Raw genomic sequence first — 25672 nt, 5'->3', positions numbered from 1 at the left:
AAAAAAAAAAGATATTGCATGGATACATACATGCGGTGCTTCTGGAGACTGGCACTAGTACTCGGTGCTTATCCCAACGCGCGCGTCCGGCTGGCTGTTGCCACGTGCCCCCATTCCCTGGAGCCTAGACCGCATCTGTGCGACCAAGTCGCGCTGGAACGCGCATCACACACCGTCGAAGCCTCAGAAAACCGCCAGCATCAACGGCCATGCGCTCGCGCTCCGTTTTACCGGCGCCACTCTCCTGAGCCTACATAAACTCTCCCGCACAGAGCTCGGAAGGGAAAGGAGACGACGCGGCGCTGATCCGATCGCGATCGAGAGGGCGAATCGTGCAGTTGGATCACGCAGCAGAGCGCGATCGAGCGAGTGACCAAGCCGTCGCATCGCGTCGAGCATTCATCGAGAGCGATCGATCGAGAGGGCGCGGCCGCAGCAGCTAGCGGCGGCGGCGTTTATTGGTGCCGCCAGCGCGCGGCCACACACAGGGCCATGGCTGGCGCCGCGTTCTTCCCGGCTGCCGTCGTTTTGTCCCTCCTCGGCGCTGCCACTCTCTTGGTGGGCTCCGCGTCGGCGGCGTGGCATGCGCAGGTGTTCGTGGTCGGCGGCGAGGCCAGGGGGTGGAGGAAGCCGACGGCGCCCAACGAGGAGAGCTACAACCACTGGGCCGTCAGGAACCGCTTCCACGTCGGCGACTTCCTCCGTAAGTGCATTCGTCATTCATTAATTCGCTACGTTTCATATATGTATATATGTATATATATGTATCGACATGCACGATGATACGTGATCCGATATGATCCTCCATCCGCCGGCGCTGCGGCATGCATATGCAGATTTCAAGTACGACATGAACGACTCGGTGCTGGTGGTGACCCGGGACGCGTACCAGCTCTGCGTGGTGGACAGGCCGACGATGCGGTTCGACGGCGGGGACACCAGGTTCCGGCTGGACCACAGCAGCTTCTTCTACTTCATCAGCGGCGCGGAAGGCCACTGCGACGCGGGGCAGCGGATGACCCTGCGCGTCATGGTGCCGCAGCAGGATCAGGGCAGCAGCAAGCCCGAAGCCCCGGCCAAGGCGCCCGCCGCGATGTCGCCCGGTGGCGAGGAGGACGAAGGTGGGACGTACGATCCTCCTCCCGGCGCTCGTCGTCCTTCCCCGCCAGGGTCCGCCGGCGCGTTTCCTGGCTCGGGCTCCTCCGTGTCCAGGCCGCCGCCGCCGCACGTGGCCGCTGGTGCCGTTGGGAATAAGACCAGCGCCGCTGGGTCTACGAACGACGCGTCGTCGTCGTCGCCGCCGTCGATCCGAGGGCATCGCGTCGTCCATGGGGTTGTCGCTCTGGCCGCGCTTCTGCTGCTCTTGCCCGCTTGAGATGCATATGGGGTCATGTATGCGTATCGCGCATGGTAGGCATTATTAGCTAGGAAATCGTTCGATCGCTTGTCAGGTCTCACTGGGTGTTACGGCACTAAATGTTGCACAATTGGCGTAACTCGTCGTTTAACTGGTTACTATATATATGCTGTGTCGTCATCACAGATGTCTAATTTGTCTTCACCAGATTCAGCAAATGTAATCTGATTTTTTTCTACAATCAGTGATAAAGGAGATTGAACGCACCACTAGTACAGAATTGCTCAAAGCCAGCGGTGGAACATAATTTTTATAGGCGATTTTAATTAAAGAACGTCTGTAAAAAAAAAATTGGCTTACCCGACTACAAAACCGCATGTGAAAATCAATTTTTACAGGCGGTTTTTCTAACAAAACCGCATTATATTTCTATGCTTGTAGAAATACATGTCAACTTGAATTTTTTGAGCTTTTCAAATGATCTTGTTTGAAAAAACTGTCAAAATGAAAGTTGTAGATCTTAAAAAGTTATGAAACTTTGTAGTTGATAATTTTTCCATTTGAAATCATCCTGTCATCGAAAACTACATTTGAATTTCTCAAATTTGAAATTCAAATTTTATAAATGACCTCGGATGAAGGAACTACCAATATAAAAGTTGTAGATCGTAAAAAGTTGTAAAACTTTGTAGTTGACGACTTTTTCATTGGAATCCGTTTAGGGCCTCAAATAATCAATTTATGCTTGGTTTATGATAGTATGTGGGGAACTAAACTCTAATCCGAACACAATTGAGTGATAGGTGGAGTGGTAGACGAGGGTACGCGCGAGGTCGAGGTCTTAAGTTCGAATCCCACCGACCGCGTAGCACGCGATTTTACGCGAAAAAATGCGCGACTTGCGCGCGAGGGCGAGGTCTTAAGTTCGAATCTCACCTAACGCGTAGCACGCGATTTTACGCGAAAAAATACGCGACTTGCGACTTGCGACGGGCGGACGAATAGCCAGTGGGCCTTCCCTGTATTAAAATCTTTTTTCCTATTTTTAAAAACCGATTTTATATTTTCTGGAAAAAGATTTCTAGAGGCGGTTGGCATAACTGAATCGCCTGTAGAAATGTATTTCCACAGACGGTTCTCAGTTACCCGCCTGTGGAAAAATTTATTTCCACAGGCCACCAAACACAGGCGGTTCGCCAAACCGCCTGTAAAAAGGGGTTACGAACCGCCTGTATAGTACCTCTGTACTAGTGCACATAAAACATACTTTAGCAGATCCCTTTTTCCCTAAATTTTTTTAATTAATTTCTTAAAACTGTTGGAATGATCTCCACCAAAGGCCTAATCGGGCCTTGACCTGCGTTCTGATCGGGGGCGCCCAGCCCATCTATGGTTGGAGGGCTCCTTTCACACTGCTTTATAAATAAAGGTGGGGGCCGGCGGCTCTCAGTACGAGATTTACCGTGAGCCGCCATTCCCCACTGACAAACCCTAAACCCAATCTAGAGAGGGGCGCAACCAGTGACCGGAAGCCCTCTACGCCGGCACTGCACTGCACTGCACCACCGTTCTTCACCGCTGGTCGCCACTACACCATCGAGTCTACCCCATCTGTCGCTGCCCGTGCGCAGATCTGCATCGGCGAACCAGCGATGGCCAGATCTGGATCTTCCACTACGCCTGCTTCTACTTCCTCCGATGGTATGAACCCCACTACTTCCCCTTTCCTCTGGATCTCCTAGATCTTGAATAAGTGCACTCATTCACACCGAATAGAGAATGGTTACCCCACTGATCTACTGCTAGTCGGTCCTAGGGTTTTAACAAAAACCTCTCCTCAATCTCTCAAACAACAAAAAAAAATCTTAAGGGTTTTGCCTTGTTTTTCTCTAAAAGCGAGGTTGTTGATGATAATATATATTCAGGTGCGGATTCAATCCCCCAATGGCAGTTCAGAAGAACATCTCAGACAGTCGGGCGACATAACGCGTCGTTGTGTCCCTGTGCCATCCGTTCCCAATCGATAATAAGAGGAGGAAACGGGGAGAAAGAGGTAAGAGATATTTTTTAACCACTAACATGTGGGTCTCATCACCTATAAAGGGTTGATTTTATTTTTCTCAATCTACTAGAGCACGTATCCTCTATACAACTCAGTCTTTTTAAATCTCCTAGTCGTGATTTTAAGTTAAGAGAAAAGGAAGAAGGAATGAAAGTTGATGTTGTCCTAAATACTATATCAGCATGGCTATTTTATTTGATAATCTTTGTCAACGTAATCTTTGTCGCCAAAAAAAAAACACGGTACATTTTCTATCTCCTATACAACATTCTAAGAGAAAAGGAAAAACGATGGAGATCGATGTTGATCCTAAATACTACTCCCTCTATAGTCTATCCCAAATTTACTAACGTTTTAGCTCTGGACATAAGTCCCACAAAAAGTGTCGTTCTGCTATAGAACCATATCCCGGCAAACATCCCGAATCATTTGTTTAAGGAAAAAATAATCGATGGGAGTGCATAGTTTTTTATGAAAGGTTGCTGCAGTGATAGATATTAGTTGCTGCCTGCATTGGCCTTTGTGGTTGTATTAGTGATAAGACATATGAAAGATGTATAAACTGTAACTTTGTAGGGGTATGCAGGGTCATTTTGTTTCTTCCTTGGTATCCACCACGAATCCTAAAACAACAATAAATTTAGGACAGAGGGAGTATATCGATATGGATATTATCTAATAATCTTTGTTAAGTTAACCTTTGTCCCCACAAAAACACTGAGCAATTTATTCCTTAGGACACGAATTGTGGAATTCGCTCTTACAAGACCATTTGCTCCCTTCATTTGTAGTGGTTCACTTTGTTTCATCAAATTAACAGACATTTTTGTTTGGATAAGCTAGAACTAGCTACTAGTTTGAACTAAAAATAAGTACAGTTGATTAGCTAGTTGACTAATAACTAGTTGAAAACATGATTAAGAAATTTAGCATGTTTCTTAGCTTTTTGTTTGGATGGATATTAGAGCAACTCAAATAGAGTTGGTAAAAATATATGGCTAAACTCATTATTTAGTCAAGCTCTAAAATAGAAACCTAAGCCAAAAAAAAAACAAAACTCCAACTGTCTTTCCAATAGGGTGAGGCGAATGGCTATCTAGCATGAGAAAATTCCAGGATACATGACTTGCTATTTTAGAAAGCCAGATACAATAACTGTTGGACTCTCTTTTTTTTTCCTAAAATAGCCAAATATAGATTACACAACTTGGATAGCTTTTCTGTTGAAGTTGCTCTTAGGACTAAGTTTAGCTAATTTTTAGCTAGGTAACAATTAATCTTAGTATACAAAACAGGTCTATAAACTAGGCGGAAGGTAACAAATAAACATTCCTCAAAGAAAAGTTTATAAACTTATAAAAATATTGTTTCTTGTTATTTTTGTAATTGAAGTACTAGCAGTAGTTTTGATCTTGCTCATTTTCATGGAATAAAATGATTTTTTTACTAAAGCACACGAGTAACCTTGACAAGTTGACATTATTTCTACGCTGGCAAAAAAAAGTACGCTGAAATGCGTGTCAAGCATATAATCCCAACTATAAAATTGATACGAGTCAAACTAGTTTAATTTTGATTAAATTTATAGTAAATAATATTAATATTTATTTCGCTAACTAAGTTTACTAAAAAATAATATTTATAACTAACTTAATTATACTTATTTCGAATTTAATTATTTTATATAATTTAATCAAATTATAAATTATTTGATTCCACAAAAAATAATAATTGCACCACGGTGTTTACATTTATTGGTACAATTACGTCAAATGGTGATACCGAAACGTCTTAACTTTTCGTTTCCTAGTACACCATTTTCCGCCTTCGTTGTTCACGACACGGGGCTCTTGAGTCTGAGTGTCTGACCATCCCGTCCCGTCCACCCGCCGCGCGGCAAGCCCGCGCCTCCAGGTCCAGGCTCCACACCTCCCCTTCCCGCCGCACCGCCAATGGCTTCGCGCCTCCGCCTCGTCGGCTCGACCCCAAGCACAGACGCGGACTCCGCCCAGAACCCAGGCATCTCCGGCAACGCAGCGGGGGAGGGGGAGGGGGAGCGACTGGGAGAGGCGAAGACGCCGGAGCCGCCGCGACAGGAGGTGACGGACCTTGGCGGCGGCAGCGAGGTGGTCTACATCCCCCGGTTCGTGGCCCGGGAGAAGGCGTGGGGGTGGTTCGACTACCTCGACAAGTCCATCCCCTGGACGCGCCCCGAAATCCGCGTCTTCGGCCGCTCTGCCAAACAGGTCCGTACCGCCTCCATCAGGCATTAGCCTTTTTTTTTTTGGCGAGGAGGCATTAGCCATTTCTTGCGCTGCCTTCAGAGGTTCTTTAAGCATTGGGCCACCCGGTAGGCCTGCTATTTAGGCGAAATCAAGTGCTAATCCTGCAAGAAATTTGCTCCAGCGTGGTGGGCCGTCAGAAGGGGATACTCCGTACATATTGCGATGGTGAGCTTGATCCTTGACCAGATCTTTGCCTTTAGGCGCTATTGCCTTATTGGTTCTGGCTCTGGGTAGCCAATGTATTTTTGTGAAACATCAAGCTCCAGTGGGTTTAGAAATTTAGCTATAAACCTATAACAATCTGATCACACCAGGGGCTCGAGGCTGTACCATTTGGTTTTATGCCAGTACATGGGCCTTGCTGGGTTGGGGTTTTTGGAACTTTTGCTCCAAATGAAACTTAAGTTATATGAACCAGTTCCAATTCGTGTAAATTGATTGAAACCAAGCATTGCCATATCATAGTTCAACAAAATGAAGTTTACATCAGTCACAAGCAGGGGCTCACAATTCAATAACTCGTAATCGCTAGTGCGAAGCAGTAGTAGAACACAGTGAGCTTTTTTCTTTTTTCTTTTGTTTTTTTTTTTAAAAAATATGGCAAGAGGGTAAATGAGTTTTAAACAGAATAAAGACCGGGGCTAACTAAAGAGGCCCCGCACACATGCCCTAAACATCCACCGTGGTGCCCCACTCAAAAGGCACCAAACCAAACAGAAAGACAGGTAAATTACACTGAAACAAGTGTCCTTTTCCTTGGTTTGAATTCTTTTTTACTTGCATAGCCATTTGTGCTGTCAGGAAGCAGTTCTGAAAAATTCTCCGATTCTGCTCTTTCCATAGGTTCCACGGGACATAAATGGCCAAGCCATTGAAACTCCGCTGTTTTTTTAACCTTGTCATTGCTTTCCACCAAGAGATGGATGATGAATCGTTCACATGTTGGATCAGAACAGTGTCAAAGTGTTCCCAGGCCAACGTTTGACACCAAACAAGTTTGGCCAAAGGGCTATGGAGGCACAGGTGTAGGCTGGTTTCAAGTGGCCCATTGTACAAAATGCAACAGTCCTGGTGAGGCCATCCCCTTGGAGCCAATTATCCGCCACGAGAATTTTGCTCTGTATGAGCGTCCAAGCAAACAACTTACACTTGTTCCTGTGTGAGCTTTCCAAATTAGGTTTGGCTTGTATCTTCTATATGAGAGAGCCTAAAGGGTGTTGTTGTTCTGGACCAAGGTCCTCGAACCCTGGGATGTCGCACAAGCAAAATCAGACTCGACGAATGGCGAGAAAGAGAGATGCAAGCGACACAAGATGAGTGGTTTTATTAAACTTCCTCCCCCCTGCTTTACAATCCTCAGTGAGGGCTATTTATACATGCCTGTAGGCTTTTGCTGGACGTAAATACCCTTACAACTACTCCATATCCGAGGAATATTCTTTGCCGCTCGAGGCTTGCTCACCATTTGGGGGTTCCCGCCTGCCTTGGTTGACACCCGGCCGAGCTGCTCCGACCGGCTCCGGATGTGCTGCCGCCCTTTAGTCCGACAAGGCGGCCACCAGCCGACAGAAACTGTCGGCCGCACCTGGTTGGTCGGCTCTCGCCGTGGTGAAAACCGCAGGGAAACTGATGACCGCACTGTCGCAGCCATTCGCCTAGCAAGACCTGCAAGGAAGATGACAACCACATTGTTGACAACGATTCGCCTGTCGGCGAAGAGGGGATTACAGTGCCTGCCCTGTTTTAACAGAGCCAGAACCCGGGTCCTCTCATTTTGCCAAAGCGAAATGCAGGCTCGCATACGCTCCCTTTCACCCCCGCTTCGTTTATGCGATACCCTTGGGCGGTAACTGAGCCGTGTGGGGGTGACCAGAGGCGGGGCCTGCCCTGTGTAACTAATGTGTAGGGTCACTGCGACAAAAGTCTCCATCAATACAGCTTACTGGTAGGACCCCTTGCCAAGCATACTAAAACTAATAGATAAAAGGTGGGTCTTCAGCTGAACTTCATTGGCAGAAGAGATGGACATTAGTAGAGTGGCAAAAAGAGATGTGTGATTTTCGATTGCTGAGGCAAGAATGTATTTCCCATTAGTTGGGGAAGCAAACTTTTATCTAATGTGAATTGTAATTTTTGTAGGAAGCCACTAATCCAGGTATCTCTTTCTCTTGCTTTTTCTGCAGCCTAGAGATGTGTGCTATGTTGCAGATGAAGGGTTAACTGTTTTGAAATATAGTGGTCATCAGCCTCATGCACATTCTTGGGATGAATTCCCCGTGCTCAAGGACATCTTGAAGTTGGTAAGGAGTGTTCCATAGATACTCTTCATATTGTTACTGTAACTGGTAAAAACTATCTGGCAGACTGGCACTGTACTTGGTAGGTATCATGTAGTTTGTGTTTGACAACTACTCTACTACAGTAGGAATGCCATTGCAAGATATCAGAATTCATCATTGCTTGTGAATTTGCTGATTCATTAATGTTCATTAGGTCCATGAAGCCCTTCCCGGGAGCTATTTTAACAGCTTGCTCCTGAACAGATACGAGACAGGTTCAGACTACGTTTCATGGCATGCTGATGATGAGCCCCTCTACGGACCGACTCCAGAGATAGCATCTGTCACCTTTGGGTGTGAACGCGACTTCTTACTTAGGAAGAAGCCTGCCAAATCGCAAGGTACGGTCCTAGTATTCTGTTATCGTAGCACATCATTTAGCCGGTATTGATTCGCTATAAACATATACCAGCCATTTCTGCATCTGGAGAAGCTGGTCGAAAGCGGCTCAAGGTCGCTGCATCTCAAAAGCAGCATTCTTTTCTTCTGAAGCATGGCTCGCTGCTTGTGATGAGAGGCTACACCCAGCGGGACTGGCAGCACTCAGTTCCGAAGCGAGCCAAAGTGAGCTCACCGAGGATCAATCTGACTTTCAGGCATGTGCTGTCCTAAACAGCCTTAGCTGGAAAGTTTTGTGATTCTTGCTCACTTGAATGTTTTGCGGCAATGTATGTATGATATTATGAACATCACATCAACTCAGTTCATATGTGGGCTTGTGTTTAGCACTACTCACTGAACAGTTGTGCCTAACATGTTACGCAAGTTTTCTTGTTGCTGCACAGTTATGACCGCAGACTGGAGACACTGCAGACCCCGGTTTTGGAACAAAAGGAAGTTGCGTCTATACGGACATACGGTCCATCACGTGCACATCAGATCTAAAAATGAAATGTGATGCATATCTTCTTGAATTCAGAATAGCACTGCCTCAACAAAAGCTCAAGCATTATTATTATCATTACTAAACCGATTTTCAGAACAAACAGTGCAAGCCACCGGAACATTCTTTTTTAGCGTGTTGATTTTATGCTCTAAAGCCAAGCGACAAATCACTTGCATTGCCGCCAAGCTGATACTCTCCGACACACCTTTACCGTCACGTCTTATGGATTTTATTTTATTGGAAAAAAAGGAGAAACCTCTGCTTTTAAGAAAGCAATTCGTCCGATACATCACTGGGAATACCAGTTTAACAGGGCAGAAATCACGTAGTACTAGGGCAATCGAAAGGGGGCCAAAAATTGGGTGCCCAAAGCTAGTTTTACAAGTGCCACTGATTTATTGCATACAACATTTCTACAGGAGTTTAATGACTTAGTACTATGTCCTGCAAAAGAGCTAATAGGTATGTTACATAACCTCTGACCCTCTCTAAGATATACAAAACAACCCGGGGATGCCATGCCATAGCTTAATGGGCAACATGTGCCTGCTTCTAATAACATTACAAACAAATCCTATTCCACTGTTCTATACTAACGTGTTGCTATCGAAACAAACATTTCCTACATTACAACTGTCAATTGCAAGGGGTCAATCAATGAGATATCCACATTCCCGAACGACTGCCTGCCTGTGAAATCTGCATCCTACTATGAATGGTCAGCTGAGAAAGCAAGATTATGTTGCTTTTGCTGTACGTTTTTTCCACACGCTCTGCACATTCAACACGAAACAAATTGGTGAGAATATTAATTCAAAAGATGAAAAGATTCGGTTCAGTATCAAAACATAGGTTAGGCTCGGAACACAGAATGCACTCACAAGAGTTTCATTGTCTGATTCCACCTTGTTGCTCAAAGTATGGTCATCCAGCTTTTCCACATCTTTCATTTCCACATCTTTGGACTCCTTTCCTGCCTTCCCTTTCGTTTCCACATCTTTTGAGTCCTTCCCTGCCTTCTCTTTCACTTCCATGTATTTGGACTCTTCCCCTGCCTTCTCTTTCATTTTTACATCTTTCGAGTCCTTTACTGGCTTCTCTTGCACTTCTGTATCTTTGGATTCTTTCCCTGCCTTCTCTTTCATTTTTACATCTTTGGACTCCTTCCCTACCTTCTCTTTCATTTCCACGTCTTTGGAATCCTTCCCTGCCTTCTCTTTCGTTTCCACGTCTTTGGAGTCCTTCCCTGCCTTCTCTTTTGTTTCCATGTCTTTGGAGCCCTTCTCTTTCTTTTCCACGCCTTTGGAGTCCTTCCTTGCCTTCTCTTTCATTTCCATGCCTTTGGAGTCCTTCCCTGACTTCTCTTTTATTTTCACATCTTTAGAATCTTTACTGGCCTTCTCTTTCTCAGCTGAGCTAACTACTACTTCCTCCATGTGGCTATCTGCGGTATAAAAGAACACATTAGGCTCCGCTATGACGAAGGCATGCATATCATGAAAACAACATGCTCATACAATCAATGATAACTCATTAAGCAATCGTACCAGAGGTTACATCTTTGTCAACATCTGAGTGAGCAAGAGAACTGGATGAATCTGAATCATTACCAACAGCTCCACTACCCTCTTCGACAGAATTGTTTCTTCCTGCAGTCTTTCTTCGTTTGTTCTTTGGTTGCCCTTTCTTCTTTGGAGGTAAGGACCTATATAGATGGAGTAAACAGATGAATTGCACATGGTTACAAAATTGAATCATTACCACATTTCAAATCCATACTGGCTCACCTCTTTTTTGACTTCGGTTGGCTAGGCGGAGACTTGCTGCTGCTAGTTCTCTCCAGTGCTCTGCAAGGTGACTGGTGTCAATAGTTCATAAATGGCACATGTTACTATACATATACAGAGGACTAGAAAACTGTGCATGGGCTTGTTTCTTAGCTTCCAACAGTGGCACAGCTTACCTTCCTTGGTTTGTCCCAAGATGATCCTTCTTTTGCTTCTGCAATATTGAGTAAACAAAAATGAGTCAACAGTATCTTCTACACTGAAAAAGACAAGGAAAGCATTAAAAATACTCCACCTTTACTGATGAGTCATTACTTTCAATCAGTACCCACTTCTCTTTAGCCAAGCTAAGCACTTCAACATCTCCGTCATCGTATAGCACCTATGAAGGGAAGTACAATCGTATAAGTTCATCCACTGTCTACAAATTTCTCAGTTTGGACTGAATTTTTTTTCTCGAACAACGCATTTGGACTGAAATTATCATCTCTACAACTTCTACATGTTGAAATGGCATCGAGTTGGTACAAAAGTTCCTACTGTGAGCACCAAGCACTCACAGTCCAGTGGTATAAACAAACAATACTAAAGGTATACCAGTGGTTCAGTATTTTTCACCTTTTGGAAAGGTAACCTACATCATAAATACACACTGCTAAAGCACAGCTGCTATAGTGGTATTGGTGATTCACAAGTGGCTTAAATAGCAGCAGCTAATTGTCATTTTGTACTTGCAAAATCCTGTGCACAATCATCAAGTGAAGGCGGGTAATGGTACCTGAGTGAACACTTATTTACACAAAGAAATGACATATGTTGTGTTTTTTTCTCAAACAACACAGAAGACCTATGCATATCATTTCATTAAGCAAAGAGAAGTACGCCTGGGAATGGGTTGCAATCCAGCCCTAACCCTAATCCAATCCTAAGATATTAAGGAGTAGACCCAGCCCCACTCTGATCCCAACTGAGTTGATTCAGTCTGATCCGATCCGTTCTTTAAAGCCTCATCATCCTAATCCACCCCCGATCCTTTTTGAACCCACAGGCCAATCCTACACCACAATCCAAGGGCCTTCACAAACAAACAAGCACTGCCACGAGCTAATTGAATTAGTACTGATCCACGGGCTCATGCACCGCATGCACTAGAGGACGAGGAGGAGGCTTCTTCTTGGACGACGTGGGTGCGAAGACCTCAGCAGGCTTGGTAGCGGAGGCCTGCTGCGTGCTGGAGGATGGATTGTGGCAACGGATCCAAGGAATCGCTGCAGCTGTCGCCCTCAACCTGTGTCGCTGCCACCGACTCCTCAACCCACACCGCCGCTGCCACCGCCTCTCAGCTCCCGAGGACCCGCCCGGCCACCCCGCTCCTCGAGTCCTCGAAAAGACTCTACGAGGGAGACGCAAAGAGCAGAATCCGGAATCCTCAGGCCAACCCTCTTCCAACGATCCTTCCACCGACTCAGGCCATGTGTACAGGCGTACAGCCCAGCCCTTTAACAGGCCAATCCAATCCAACTCGACCCTCTTGTATACATGGCCCATAGATGATCCGTAGAAGTAGGCCTGTGAGTTGGGGGGGGGGGCCTTTCGGCCCTTGGGGTGACACGATCCATTCCCAGGCGTAAGTACGAGAGGCTACAGATACGGTATTTTGTATACCATTTTCAGATTTAAAATTTAAAATGATCAAATGCACATTGTGCTACTTAATGGAAATATTTTCTTAAACATACTTAATCGAAGTATTTATTTGTAAGCTTCAAAATATCAAATATTTATCTAAAAAGTTCAATTTTAAAATTTATGTGCAAATAACATTTTAGCTGAGATAGATTGAAGCGTACAGAAGTGTTACATAGGCAATAAACAACAACGGCACTACATTGCAAACACTATAAAGGAACCAGATGTTTGCAACAGCTTCAGATGCCACAAGTCATTACAATAAAAGTCGTGATTTCAAAATAATCGTGATTTCAAACACAAGATAAACTAATATTCTGTGACACTAAAGTTTTTAAGCAACAACAGTAGTACCTATCCTAGTCATTTAATAACAATACAAGGCAGACCAGAAAAAGTCAATTTTTTAAGCAACAACAGTAATACCTACCCTACACATTTAATAGCAATCCAAGCAGACTGGAAAGTCATTACATTTGCAAATACTCAGTTGCATTCACCAACATAGAAAGTGTCCAAACACATGTAAACTGTTCTTTACAGTTGTACTTACAGAAGTAAAGATGGATGAAACAAATTACAGAGAATAAAATATGAATTCGTCATTTCGAGGAGCTTACCGTATGTTTTTTCTTGGATGAATCGTATGATTGCACGGCGCCTTCATAAAATCTAACAACCAAAAAAAAACAAAAAAAAAATCAACCCCCACTTTCAGTAATAAACTAATTGCAATAACAACAATAACATTTACAAGACAACATACCTCTTATCCAAAGGCCACCAAACTTTTATTCGGTGTCCTATCAAGTTTTTACCACTTGAGTCCTGTGTTGCGCACTGCAGGCATAAACACATTCTTAGCAGCCACAAGACAATAGAAGGAAAATTACTTGCACAAATTTGAATATGGCCAAGAATATATATGCTTCCTTCCAATGACTGACATGATTTGCACAAAAGCTATGGCTAACACAATGGGCTTATAGAATAGAATAGACTTGTAATCAATTAATCATTACCTTTACTAAACCAGAAATTGGTTTTGACTTTTGCCCTTTGAGTGACCCATTTAGACTTCTCGGTTCAACAGTTCTCTTAGTACTGTCTGCATCAGCAGACTTCTGAAAAAGGTTGAATAAGAATAGAAAAAATCATAAACTAAACCTCCAAAGTTTTGTTGATTATATAGATACCATAGAGATGTAAGAAATCACCTTTGGGACACTGTTCAAAGTATCAATATGGGATTTCTTCGCACCCTTATTTCCTTTAGATACAGGGGTTTTAGTACTAGGAGATACTAACAGTTCCGTATCAGTTGAATAATCTCTGTTTTTCTCCTTCAATTTAGTTTCCAAGGAGACACTGGTCCTCTCTGTGTTAGGAGTATGTAGTAGACGCTCATCACTGTTTCTACTACCTTTTGCTGAATGTGGTCTACTCTTGGAAATTGATCTTTTGCGTTTAGGTGAAGAAAAATCGAGTGGTTTCTTGTTACTATCTTCTGTATCTGTCTGATGCTTCTTAGGCTTGCCCTTCGGTGATTTCTCCAAATCTTCTCGGTTGTTCAAGTTAATTTCTCTTACTAAACCCAGGACATCATCATCATTCCCTGCATTTACTGAACTACTAGATGGTGCCTTCTGCTTTTTCCCCGCCTTCTTTTCTCCTCGCGATTTAAGAAGTTTGACAATTTTCCCAAGAGGAACTTCATTTCCAAATTCATCAGTCACATCAATAAGCATCTTTTGTTTGGGAGATTCAACCTGGAAATACATTAAAAAAACAAAATAGTGCAGTTGAGACAACAGATAAAGAAAGCTGAGCTATAATATCAACCTATTATGCATTAAATACCTTATCCATGTTTGCAGTCATTACAGCCTCAAAGTGAGCCAGTACTTTCTCACATCCCAGCCAAATCTGCTCATAATTCTCCTGCACAATATTACATAACTATCAATACCAGAAGCCTTATGAACTATCAAGCAGTTATCTCATGATTCGTTGGAACACACACCACAGAATTTTCATTTTGGTTATCCTGAAGTGGCGCGTAAAGTTGAGCAGGCAATGGAACTGTTTGAGTTTCTGATAAACTCGTTTGTTCTTGGCAAAACCTCTTTGCAATAAGAGTACCAAGATCACATATAGCATACAGAGTCTGCAAACAGCATATAACTATATAAGAACATAAGTCACACTTAGTAGCAATGATCATGTGTACAGCAACCCAAATGAAGAGAAAGCAGTCAAAACATATTTTTACCTTGGTCTTATTTCCATCAACCACATCCTGTGAAGATTTGATACTTTTGAATATAGATATTATTGTAGTGAAGCTGTCCTTTTTCATGCCTGGAACACTATGTTGCAAACCTTCTTCCCCCAGGAGGATTGAAAAAATAAGATGTAGTCGCCTGGAAAAAGTTTTTTCATAAATATATGCATGTAGAACCACAGGCTATTTCAGCTAGAAGAGTCAATGTGGACACATTTTGATTCCTTAGCCCAATGATTCCACACTTTACAAAATAAACTAGAATGGACCTTACATTAACAGCTAATGGTGAATCATTGGAAATAACCCACATAAGATGCAACCTTTTAGCAACTATGTGGGATTTGGTTGGCCCATGCCAAGTAAATCCTTCACAATATTGAAACCCATTTTAGAGCCAACAATTTACCCTATTGTCAAAAACTCAAAATTCAACACATCAACATTATAAAGGCAAGCAATGTTCAAGCATGATATCAAGTAAAATTGAATAGAATAATATTATGAAGATAACAAACTAGAACATAAGGTTATTATCAGATACCAGTAAATTGCACCGAATCCATGATATCCGAACATATTTCAATGCAAGGATGCAGATTATGAAATATTATTTTTTGAACAAGACAAGTAAATTCATGATAACAAGAGAGCAGCACAGAAAGAGCTATATTAGATACCAGTAAATTGGACCAAATGCTTTGACATTTTCATGTTCTTCGATGCCTGGGGATGAAGGATCATGAGCGAGGGCATGAACCAAAAAGGAAATTATATATTCTGGGTAAGCCGTCAGCAAATTCATATCTGCTTGGACTGAAAGTTGGCGCATCTTAGCTTGTTGGCATATCTGAACCACTTCAGTCAGATTGTGCTTGAACTGAGAAATGCATGGAAACAAGAGAAAGTAAAAATGAGACTCAATTATTATCTTTCAAAAAGAATCAGTATGTAGGCTTGTTAACAATATGAACCTCTTCGTACTGCGGGGCATGATAATCATTAACACCAAACATGAAGGCGCAAGCATATTTTGCATCCAAGGCCCTTTCCTTGATATATTGAAGTACTTTACAAAGAAATAATTTCCTCACCTGAGGAAAATCATCCTGGAAAAGAATAGAAATATGAATCTACAAAGATGGTGACATAATATAAAAGAGAACAATTGCATTCAAAAAAATACAAAAGAGAACAATGAGGAAGCATGCCAAGCAGCATTGTCCCAAGGAAATACCTGTGAAATCCTCAAAGTCAAATAAAATACATCAACAGGCACTTTATGGTCCCATTGTTTTGATAAGCGGAGAACAGCTTTTGCTGCTGCAAGCCTCAAATGGGCCTTATCAACAGCACTGCAGTGATATAAAATATTTAATATTATATAGTGCGGAATGTCTACATCACAATTGAAGGGTATGTATCTGCTGGTACCTTGAGGCCATATTTGGAGATATATCACCATAGGTAAGAATATTCTTCAGAATATCAATTAACTTCTCTATTCCTGGCTGTGCATGAGCATCTTTGCAAGGTAGATAGCTCTTCACCAAAGTTTTGATGCCATAAATCTGCAAAATAAAATAACACAAGAGACATAACCAACAGTCAAGGGCCATTGATGGTTGCATTGTAAGTAAAATACCATAACTTCACTGACCTTCAGCAAACAATTCTGTGTACTATCACCCCATTCAGATTTATTAGAAGAATTTTGAACCATATCCTGTGGGCACATGGAAATGTGATGACAATGGTATAAAATAGAATTGGGAATTTTAAGAGAGCAAGTCTTACATCATTGCACTCAAGAATTTTTTTAGTTATGAAACGTATTATCTCTTCTTTCCGTGTTTCAAAAATTGGCATCGCTATCTGGGCTATACAACCCAAAGATTGCAAGATAGATGGTATATTCACTTTCTTCTCTTCCAACAAATCCACAAGCCTCTACAAGGTTGCAAATGAAACAAATAATTAAATAATGTACTTGAACTGCCAATAGTATATGCTATAGCATGGAAAAATAGTAACAGAAGGAATTAAGTTTACAATTGATACCTTGTACAGAACAGATAGTGACATAAGACCATCATCTTTTGTAATGGCAGCAAGTGCATGAACAGAGTATTTAGCCTGCCTCCGTGTACCCTCTAAGCATAAACGCTCTAATAGAAGATCAAGGGAACTGAAATAGAAGCCACATCAATTTAGTTATGTAACCTTAGTAGTTAGTATCAAGACAGATCATAGGATCCCAAAAAAAACAAGATGCTTTTAAGAAGCTGCACCTTGTTGAGGCTAGCTGTTCACGAATATTGCCACCAGCCTTTGATAACACATGTGCAATACCCTCTTTAAGCACTTCATTATCCTCTTTCAGGAGTTCAACAATGTCTTCTTCAAGTCCCGACAAAAGAGACGGAAAAAAACTAGATATTGCCTGCACAAAGAACGGATTAAGAAGTTAGAAACATTAAAACAATATTTGAACGAAGGGACATCACAGTACATTGGAGATACAAGTACTTCCACTAAAAAACATCATTGTACTTGCAGACAAATTTCTAAACTTTTATGACTTATCTGAGTACATTGGAGATACAAGTGTAGTTAATTCCAATTTCTAAACCTTTTGTGACTTATCTCACTGTACCCTACCTTTTAGCTACATTGTCTCTAAAGCATCAGACTAAACAAACAAATTGACCTGAAGATTTCAAACATTCAAGAAACTCCAGAAGTTATTCAACTTTCTAAATATGAACAAACAAATAATTCATTACAAAACAGTGTGGCCAATATGTTGCACAGAAAGAAAACAGTGATTCAGGATAACATCTTACCGTTAGAAGATTCATGCATGATGAGATGAGTTTTGTATTCCCAGAAGTCTTATTTTCAGATGCTTCTGAAAGGATCTCTTTTGCATACTCCTTGTTTACAAGTAAATATGAACATCTCATTGTTAATGTGCCAACAAAATTATAAAGCACATGTTTTTCACCAAGTATCTTAAGAAACTCTGCCTGCAGATTACATATCAATTCAAATTGTCTTAGCATGGCATATTCAGAGAACAAGTCAAATAGGTAAAATTGCTGAAAATGTCTTTGACCAATGGCAGAATATACACAGGTAACTACTACTCCCTCTGTTCCCATTTATAGCTCGTTTTGGTTTTTCCAGATATGATTTTTATTATGTATCTAGACATATTGTAATATCTAGGTGCATAGCAAAAGTTATGTACCTAGAAAAAGACAAAACTACCTATAACTTGGGACAGGGAGTATTGTCTACGTTTAGTTTGCAAACATCTCGCTCCTCTGTAGCAATTGATAAAACAAATGCAATGAAAAGCAGCAAAAGCTTGAATCAGGAACAGGCAAGAGGCATCTTTTTCTCAGTTTTTCCTTTCTATTTTACATCTCGATTTTAGGAACATATATATAAGATGCTTGAAAAAGAAGGTACCCGAAGAGACCAAGCTTTCTCAAATGCAGTTGAACAATTAAGCAGGCTAGAGAATATATTCCAGATATCGGCATCTTTTAGCTGATGAAGCATGTTCAAGTTCTCCTCACACTTTGCAGAGTCACTGAATAAGCGAGAGATGCTCCGGAAACATCCAGAGATTCTTTTTTGCAGATCAGGGGCATCTTCCTGCATTAAAAAAAAGGAATAAATAAGGTAGCCAAATCAATCACAGTGACTTTGCAATACATTCAAGATTCAACTAACCTGACTTAGTTGCCGAAGCGATATGTATTTCAGCATTTCTTGTTGCAGTCTGATATTACAAGGGGAACATAAACATATCAAAACCATTTTCAGAAAGAGCTCAACATCAATGTACACAATCTATGGACAGAAGATCAGACCTTTGCTTTTGCAGGAGAATTTGTTCAAGAGCTTTCATCTCAACTTTATCAAAGTATGTCGCAGCTGTAACCCAATGTTTCACTCTTCCCTTCATTGGAAACTCTGGTGGGAACAATGAACCGCATAAAATAGAGTCGATTGACTCTGGCCTGCACCAAATAAAGCAACCAAATGGGCGATCTCATAGGCTCACACTGCATTACACAAATAACACAATAACAGTAGGGCTCTCCCCTACCGCATTTCAAAAAGAAGGCGATAAAAAATCATTTCACCTCAACAAAAAAAGCTATACCATTAAACAAATTTACATGTAATAATGTACAAATCAGATATCCACAATGGAATAAATATGAATATCTGCACAATAGAACAAGAACACAGTCTCATAAATGTTCGAAACGCTACATACCAGCAGTAAACTTACAAAAAAGTTACTACATGAAGTGCGTGTCTAACTGGTAAAAAAGGGCAACCAGGGTCTCTGAACAATATCGCAGGGGATTTAATTCGTTGATCTTTGGTGGCATGGAGGATATGGAATCATAGAAACGGATGTATCTTTGAGGGTGCAGAGCACAATTTCAAAAATAAAATAAAATAAATCATGCAGCATAGTGGCCCTAGGCATGGTAAGCATGGAAGCCACACACGCATAAATGATAAATAGATAGTTTTAAAGCCACAATTTGAATAATGGAACAAGTACAGCAAGGCATACAAATTGAATAAATTAGCTTGTTTGAATACCTAGCGCACTTTGCTGCAATAAGTCATAGCAAAGTGGAGCACGACAGCTTTTGAGGTGACAAAATCAGGCACCACAATCAGACTGAGTTTAGCTAGAAAATGTGTCTATCACAGATGGACTAGGTGATCAGAAACTGTGGCATGCCACAATTTAATGGGGGCAAATGATATGGCAAGAGAAAATATGGCCAAACAATAGCCATGTCTTACCTAAAATCTTTGTCATAAAGACATCTCAATATTTTTCCAGGTATCCACTCAAAATCATCAGAATTTGTTGAGCTATCAGAACCCCTCTGGCAGTATAGCTTGTAAATATCTGCCAACCTCTCCATGGTATAGCACTTCACAGCCAGCTGCAATTTTATTTAACAAGAATACACATACTTTGAAGTAATCATACAGATGAAAATAAACAAGGAAAACAGAAGCGTATGGAGAATAGCAAAGAAAAACCAACCGATTTATCACGGACACGCTCAGCTACTACTTTAATTGTATCAACTGGAATAGCATCAGGAGAATGGGTAGCTACATCACAAAGTGCAGCCACCACTCCCTTCCGCACATTTTCTTCATAATCCAACAATCTGTCACAAAGTGCCTCTGCCAGGAAGACAGCCATCAGTACAGGCACAATTTATTGATCAGTCAAATCAAATCAACAACTACAGGGAGAAAGCTCCTTACTGATGATTTCAGGAGCTTCAGCTCGGGAAGGATTTGATATTAGACATCTCTTCAAATACTCAACCACAGAAATACGGATTTCAACAACTCTATCAGTCAGTCTCTTGAGAAACTCTGCGAAAAGAGTCTTGAAACATTCCACGATAGGGACTCCAGGTAAGGAAAAAATTTCCCCAAGTAACTCAACTGACTTAGACCGGTTATCTACTTCATCTGCCTATAAAATATTAAATATGAACTTTAATCAACAGAGACCACCTAAAAGAAATAAGTCGCTTAAAGTCACAATAATAGCACTTTATGAACTGTTCTTTGAGAAAAATGTGAGAGGTTTCTGTTCCCAACTTTCATTTAACATCTTTGAGAAAAATGTGAGACAAATTCATACCAGTAGCTCCCCAGTAATATACGGCACGATCACCTTAAGCACCTTCGGAGCACACTGATATAAATCAAATACGATTCCCTGGTGATCAATTTGATCATTAGAAGAACTGCCATTCCCAGCCCATGATGACGTTAGAAACTTCTTTATGTAAGGTTCAAGCTTAGTAGCAGAATGCTCGATAACACTGCGAGCAAGTTTACGCGCAGCCATTGCAGCACCCTAGTTATAAGAAGTTGCAGAAATAGTATTTTAGAAGAAAGAAATCAAATATATGAATAGACTGAAACAGTGGAGGAAGAAACTGCCAGCAATCTTCTTGGAATCTGTAAAATGTATCAGATCGTCTTAAAAGAAAAGGTACTCACAGTTTTTTTCTGACCCAATGCTGACAACAGTACACGTAGAAGACTCTCCTGTACATCTTCACTCTCATCTATAATAAGGATCATTGTTGTCTGCATTGACTTTACAATGTTTTCTTCATGACTGTCACTGCATTACACAAGAGAACTGAAAAATTCAAACACAAGGAGAAATAAAATATAAACTAATAAGTTGTCCAGACATTTCTACCAGAGTACAGGACTAACAGTAATGTTGCACGAAAAAAGTTATCTGACATTATGTTCACAATAGTAGGTCCAGGTCCTCTTCAAGATGAATTGAATTTGAGTCCTTATTTCTTCCTATTTACAATGTCACCTAGTTGCTCCTAGGTTGGTCAAGATTTGTCTTTTTTTTTGTGTGTGAAGTCACTAGAACAGCTTTGGTCAAAAGTATTCAAAAGCATCAGGTAAGGAAATCAAGGCTGTTAACCCACATACAGGTACTCTTAGATATCAAAGCTGGTAAAGCGCTAACCCACATATCAATACTGTGACTTACTAGTGTGTCATTCGCAAATAACTATTCCAGACACAAAAACACCCACAGATGTACAACAATTTTCCATAAAGAAAATGGTCCCTTCATAGGGTTTAAATTTTTCAAGGACTGCTGTACAAATCAAAGCAGATCACCATGCATTAAAAGTTTTATATTAAATTATCTACTTTCCCCTAAGTATCATTCAGTTAAATCCCTATGACTTCAAACAGCAAACAAGTTCCCCATACAATTCACATTGTGAAGTGGCACTCCATACACATCTTAACTTTGTAAACCAAGCCCTTCATACTTTCCTCCAACTGTCCCTGAAACAATTATTTTCCTTATGATTTTATCTATCAAACCATTCATAGTGTTTACACTATAAAATGGTAGTAAGGGTTTAATACCTATGTTGCTAAGCAGTATATGGCTTGTGCAGATTTTGAGATCTTCAAATTCAGTCCTCAACACACACTTATAAGTTTAGAAATAAATACAACAAAAAGAGGAAATTATATGCATAGTGAAGTAGCATAAATCATGTTCAAAGAAGGACAAGTAAATTTCATTGGACGATCTTTCTTGTAGAATTTCTTTACAAAACAACTAATAGTGAGAAATTAAACTCAAGCAATATTTGAGCATTCATGCTCTGCCATAAGAGGCATTGACGTAGTTGACACGGTAGAGTTGTTAAATTACCTGACAACTCCTAAAAATGTTTGAAACATGTTTGTGATAAGATCATCACAGTCAAGATCTAACATCATAACACATGCTCGGTATCTAGCAACTGTTTCAAGAATAGCAACTCTCCTGCCAAAGGATTGACTATTAACATCACTGAGTCCGCCAAATGTACCCACGATCAGATAGAATATATCCTGCATAAGGAAAACAATCTCAAATGACGAATAAACATGGTAAAACTCAATAAAGTTATATAAACCAGTGACAAGGTGACTTAAAGGATATGATAGTTACCCTTAAAATCTCATCGTTGTAGGGCGCATCAGGTGCAGTTATTCTTGTAATTTCACAGAAACATGTTGCCAAGAGAACTCTGACATTATCATCCTCATGCTTCAGCAATTCTTCTCTGGTAACAGCCTTTAGACTTGGTTGAATAGCTTCCATCACTGAGGACCCCGGCGACTGCTCTATTCCACGTAAGCACTCCACAGCTTTCTGTAGCACTGTTAGCATCAATAAAGCATCTAGGGCATACTTACCATGAAGGAAAAGGATTTCAATCAAACAGGTATGTATGACCAACCTATTTAATACTAAAATAAGACATGACAGTGCCTGTGTTGAGAAATCCTGTCAATGGTAAGCAGTTAATTCCTGGTGGCACAGTGCTATACTAACACTGGTGACTGTTCTATTACAAATGAGCATTTCACAGTTAAATCCTGGTGCATAGTGCTATCGACTAGGATAGCTACTATGTATGTTTGCAATTGCAACTAAAAACTCCTCTTCAATATCGATATAACAAGTAGCTACAAATTATGCTATTTAACACCCAAAGTTCAAACCCATGGAGCTGTCCACATCCTAAATTCTAACATAGAGCAGTCGACACCAGAACATATAAGGTCCAATAGTGTGGCCCCATAGTACAAGATTCACTGGACTGTTTCCTTCCCTGCCACATATGAATGGGCACCATGGTGTTTACTCAGACAATACAAATATGTCTTCCAACACAAGCAGTCAAGCACATATGTCAAACATAATAAAACTGTCTCCTGTGATAAATAGCATCAATCTTGCCAAAATTAAAACTGTCAGATAAACACAGCATTCAAGGTACTGCTAGAGCTAGACACTTCTTAATGGAACGATACGCAGCTCCCCTGCATACTCGAGGAGGTACTGCTAGACAACAACACATGTAAATAAATGGAACATGCACTAGTTTCAAAAAAAGGTATTCACATGAACCACCAAAATAATTCAAAGGATAAACCCTAGCCAACAGCAATCCCCTCTTCAACACTGAAAAAACTAAAAAAAACTATGGGTGCCGAATTGCAACGACAATTTCAGCAAACGAAACTTAAGAGAAGCACTTGAGCTGGACCTCGGCACTTCCTCTGACCCAAGCCAAACAATTCCAGCCAGAATAAGCAAAGTCCACCAGGAATCTAACTATTCAAGAGCTCCATGTACAGCACAACCTTGCCACAACAAACTCCTTGCTTCTAATTACCCCCATTCACCGCACAAGAGCTCACTCCTTGAGAACCCTCCCCGCCGCTCAATTGAAGTCCAATCGTCCAAACCCAGCATCCCGAGCACCCAATTCGCACCGGAAACCCTACCGCGAGCGCCTTACCTTCCAGCAACCTAAACCCTAAACCTGCCGAATTGTCCCGCCTGAGCCACAGATCCACGCAGAGCCCGCACCTACACCGCCGAGTCCACGACTAATGTTCGCAGCCAGCCAAAACGGAGAAGCTTGGGGGGTATCTCACCTCGAGGAGCTTGGCGAGTTCGTCCGCAGGCGCCGGCTCCACCGCCTGCAGCTTCTCCCCCAGCTCCTTGAGCTGCTCCGCGGCCGCCATACCCGGCCGCCGCGCCGGATCGACCGCCCAATTCGCGCGCCGAGCTCGCAGCCTCCGCCTCCAAGCGCACTCGCTGGGTTTCTAATCTGAGAAGGAAGGGCTCCCTCGGCTTTTGGCTGCTCTCGCGCTGTTTCGAAATTGGCGTGAGGGGGTAGCGGGGAAGACAGGAGAGAGAGAGAGAGAGAGAGAGGCGGAGAGCTCGTGAGCGGAATGCCTTTTGCCAAAGCTGGGTTGGGATCGGGTTGTTCTGGTTTGGGTCTCGGAGTCCAGCCCAGCCACAGCCAGTGTGCCGTGGCCGCGGTCCGGGTATGCTGGCTGCCACACTGCTGCGATAGTGAAATCGCGGCGCCCGTCTGTCGCGCGGGGACTGCGCTGCGGATCTGGCTGAGATGTGGCGCCGACACCGCGTGGGATCCTCGTGTCAGTGACTTACTCGGGGAACGGAAACGGTGGGAGTGGTTTCCGGGCCGTTTTAGGACACTCTTCCGCTCGAGGCGTGCGCCGATGGGTTCTCAGCACAAGATGCCAATGTACTGTTATAGGTTTTTTTACTGCTCCCTTCGAAGAATCAATCCTAAAATTATCTAAATTCTTTTAACTTTGTCAAATTTATAGAAAAAAATACTAAAATCTATATATCAAATAGGCCTGGTTTAGGTCCAAAATCTTTTTGTATTTTTGATACTGTAGCATTTTCGTTTGTATTTAACAAACATTGTCTAATCATAGACTAACTAGTCTTAAAAGATTCGTCTCGCAATTTACAGGTAAAATATGCAATTAGTTATTTTTTATCTATATTTAATGCTCCATGCATGTGTCGTAAGATTCGATGGGATAAGAAATCTTATAAACTTTTGGATTTTTGAGTGCATCTAAACAAGGCCTTAGTACATTAAATTTATCATAAAATATATTTTTCATAAGATACGCATTTAATATTGTTACTTTTTTCTATAAAGTCAGAGACTGACACGAATTTTAGAAATTGATTCTTACATAAAAGAAGAGAGTATTATATGGTGTAAGTTTTTAAAGAAAAGCTACATTGGTATCCGTGCGTAGGTAAGGAAAAAACATATGGGTAATTAAGGCTTTGTTCAGTTAGCAAAAATTTTGGTTTTTAGATACTATAGCACTTTTGTTTGTATTTGGTAATTATTGTTTAATTATAGACTAACCAGGCTCAAAAGATTTATCTCGCAAATTATAGGTAAATTGTGTCATTAGTTTTTGTTTTCGTCTATATTTAATACTCTATGTATGTAACACAAGATTCGATGTGATAGGAAATCTTGAAATTTTTTACAACTAAACAAGGCCTAAAGCATAATAGCGTGTTTGGTTTGCTACGGTAGTTTACCACATCACGCCACTCTTCCCACGCCTAACCTCTGGCATTTAGAGGTTATTTGGTTTCAGGCCAGTGTTAGCCTCGCCACAACCACACTCGCCACAGCTGCGGCGGCCAAAACCTCCATCATATTCTACACACACTAGATGACAAGCACAAGAAGCAAAACGATAAGATAAAAAGCTGTGGCAGCCAAAATATAAATAAGAAATCAAACAACAACCTTTTTACTATGGAGTGGAGTAGTACCTTTGCTGCTTGTGGTTGCCTCTAAAAAATTATTGAAACACCAACCCCTGATCCATAGCTATCTATGAATAATATTTAGATGAGCTGCACCTTTTTTGTAATTATGACATGTTGAAAAGTCAGAGAGGAAGTTGATGAAATGCCACATTTTCTTTGTCAGAAGTGTAGTAGTTTTGTTTACCAATCTGTCCAACAACGACCTTGTTTAGATGCGAAAAGTTTTT

At 41.5% G+C, this 25672-nt stretch overlaps 3 protein-coding genes across 3 annotated transcripts; 2 read left to right on the top strand and 1 right to left on the bottom strand.

Annotated features, from left to right (window-relative positions):
• On the top strand, positions 285 to 1593 carry LOC8076416 (early nodulin-like protein 1). Its single transcript, XM_002438216.2, has 2 exons — positions 285 to 703; positions 837 to 1593. Exons 1-2 carry the CDS (start codon positions 493 to 495, stop codon positions 1373 to 1375), a joined length of 750 nt encoding a protein of 249 aa, XP_002438261.1. The 5' UTR covers positions 285 to 492; the 3' UTR covers positions 1376 to 1593.
• LOC8055307 (DNA oxidative demethylase ALKBH2) lies at positions 5143 to 8827 on the top strand. Its single transcript, XM_002438215.2, has 4 exons — positions 5143 to 5665; positions 7888 to 8004; positions 8198 to 8384; positions 8456 to 8827. The coding sequence occupies exons 1-4, from the start codon at positions 5372 to 5374 to the stop codon at positions 8653 to 8655; spliced, it is 798 nt and encodes a 265-aa protein (XP_002438260.1). The 5' UTR covers positions 5143 to 5371; the 3' UTR covers positions 8656 to 8827.
• LOC8055822 (sister chromatid cohesion protein PDS5 homolog B) lies at positions 9235 to 24087 on the bottom strand. The gene is made up of 33 exons (XM_021449982.1): positions 23756 to 24087; positions 22257 to 22460; positions 21975 to 22156; positions 20768 to 20894; positions 20403 to 20621; positions 20015 to 20231; positions 19785 to 19930; positions 19535 to 19680; positions 18574 to 18723; positions 18434 to 18482; positions 18167 to 18355; positions 17536 to 17718; positions 16981 to 17132; positions 16751 to 16877; positions 16487 to 16639; positions 16350 to 16415; positions 16124 to 16260; positions 15927 to 16044; positions 15664 to 15798; positions 15370 to 15569; positions 14678 to 14828; positions 14429 to 14572; positions 14266 to 14346; positions 13623 to 14174; positions 13428 to 13529; positions 13172 to 13245; positions 13026 to 13077; positions 11012 to 11098; positions 10893 to 10930; positions 10717 to 10776; positions 10477 to 10634; positions 9811 to 10373; positions 9235 to 9702 (listed from the first exon to the last, which is right to left on the bottom strand). The coding sequence occupies exons 1-33, from the start codon at positions 23843 to 23845 to the stop codon at positions 9667 to 9669; spliced, it is 5088 nt and encodes a 1695-aa protein (XP_021305657.1). The 5' UTR covers positions 23846 to 24087; the 3' UTR covers positions 9235 to 9666.

Source organism: Sorghum bicolor, chromosome 10 (genome assembly GCF_000003195.3).
Source record: "Sorghum bicolor cultivar BTx623 chromosome 10, Sorghum_bicolor_NCBIv3, whole genome shotgun sequence".
Lineage (NCBI taxonomy): Eukaryota > Viridiplantae > Streptophyta > Magnoliopsida > Poales > Poaceae > Sorghum > Sorghum bicolor.
This window is presented reverse-complemented; position numbering and strand designations above follow the sequence as displayed.

What these genes read in the sequence shown, in the direction of transcription:
- LOC8055822 (XM_021449982.1), bottom strand. Translation starts at nt 23,845, where the DNA reads ATGGCGGCCGCGGAGCAGCTCAAGGAGCTGGGGGAGAAGCTGCAGGCG. An exon ending in TGAAGCTCCTGAAATCATCA is followed by an intron (nt 19,931 to 20,014) that starts GTAAGGAGCTTT and finishes TCTTCCTGGCAG; the next exon opens with AGGCACTTTGTGACAGATTG. An exon ending in CATCCAAGAAAAAACATACG is followed by an intron (nt 11,099 to 13,025) that starts GTAAGCTCCTCG and finishes TTCCCTTCATAG; the next exon opens with GTGCTATACGATGACGGAGA.
- LOC8055307 (XM_002438215.2), top strand. Translation starts at nt 5,372, where the DNA reads ATGGCTTCGCGCCTCCGCCTCGTCGGCTCGACCCCAAGCACAGACGCG. An exon ending in TCAAGGACATCTTGAAGTTG is followed by an intron (nt 8,005 to 8,197) that starts GTAAGGAGTGTT and finishes AATGTTCATTAG; the next exon opens with GTCCATGAAGCCCTTCCCGG. An exon ending in GAAGCCTGCCAAATCGCAAG is followed by an intron (nt 8,385 to 8,455) that starts GTACGGTCCTAG and finishes AACATATACCAG; the next exon opens with CCATTTCTGCATCTGGAGAA.
- LOC8076416 (XM_002438216.2), top strand. Translation starts at nt 493, where the DNA reads ATGGCTGGCGCCGCGTTCTTCCCGGCTGCCGTCGTTTTGTCCCTCCTC. An exon ending in CCACGTCGGCGACTTCCTCC is followed by an intron (nt 704 to 836) that starts GTAAGTGCATTC and finishes ATGCATATGCAG; the next exon opens with ATTTCAAGTACGACATGAAC.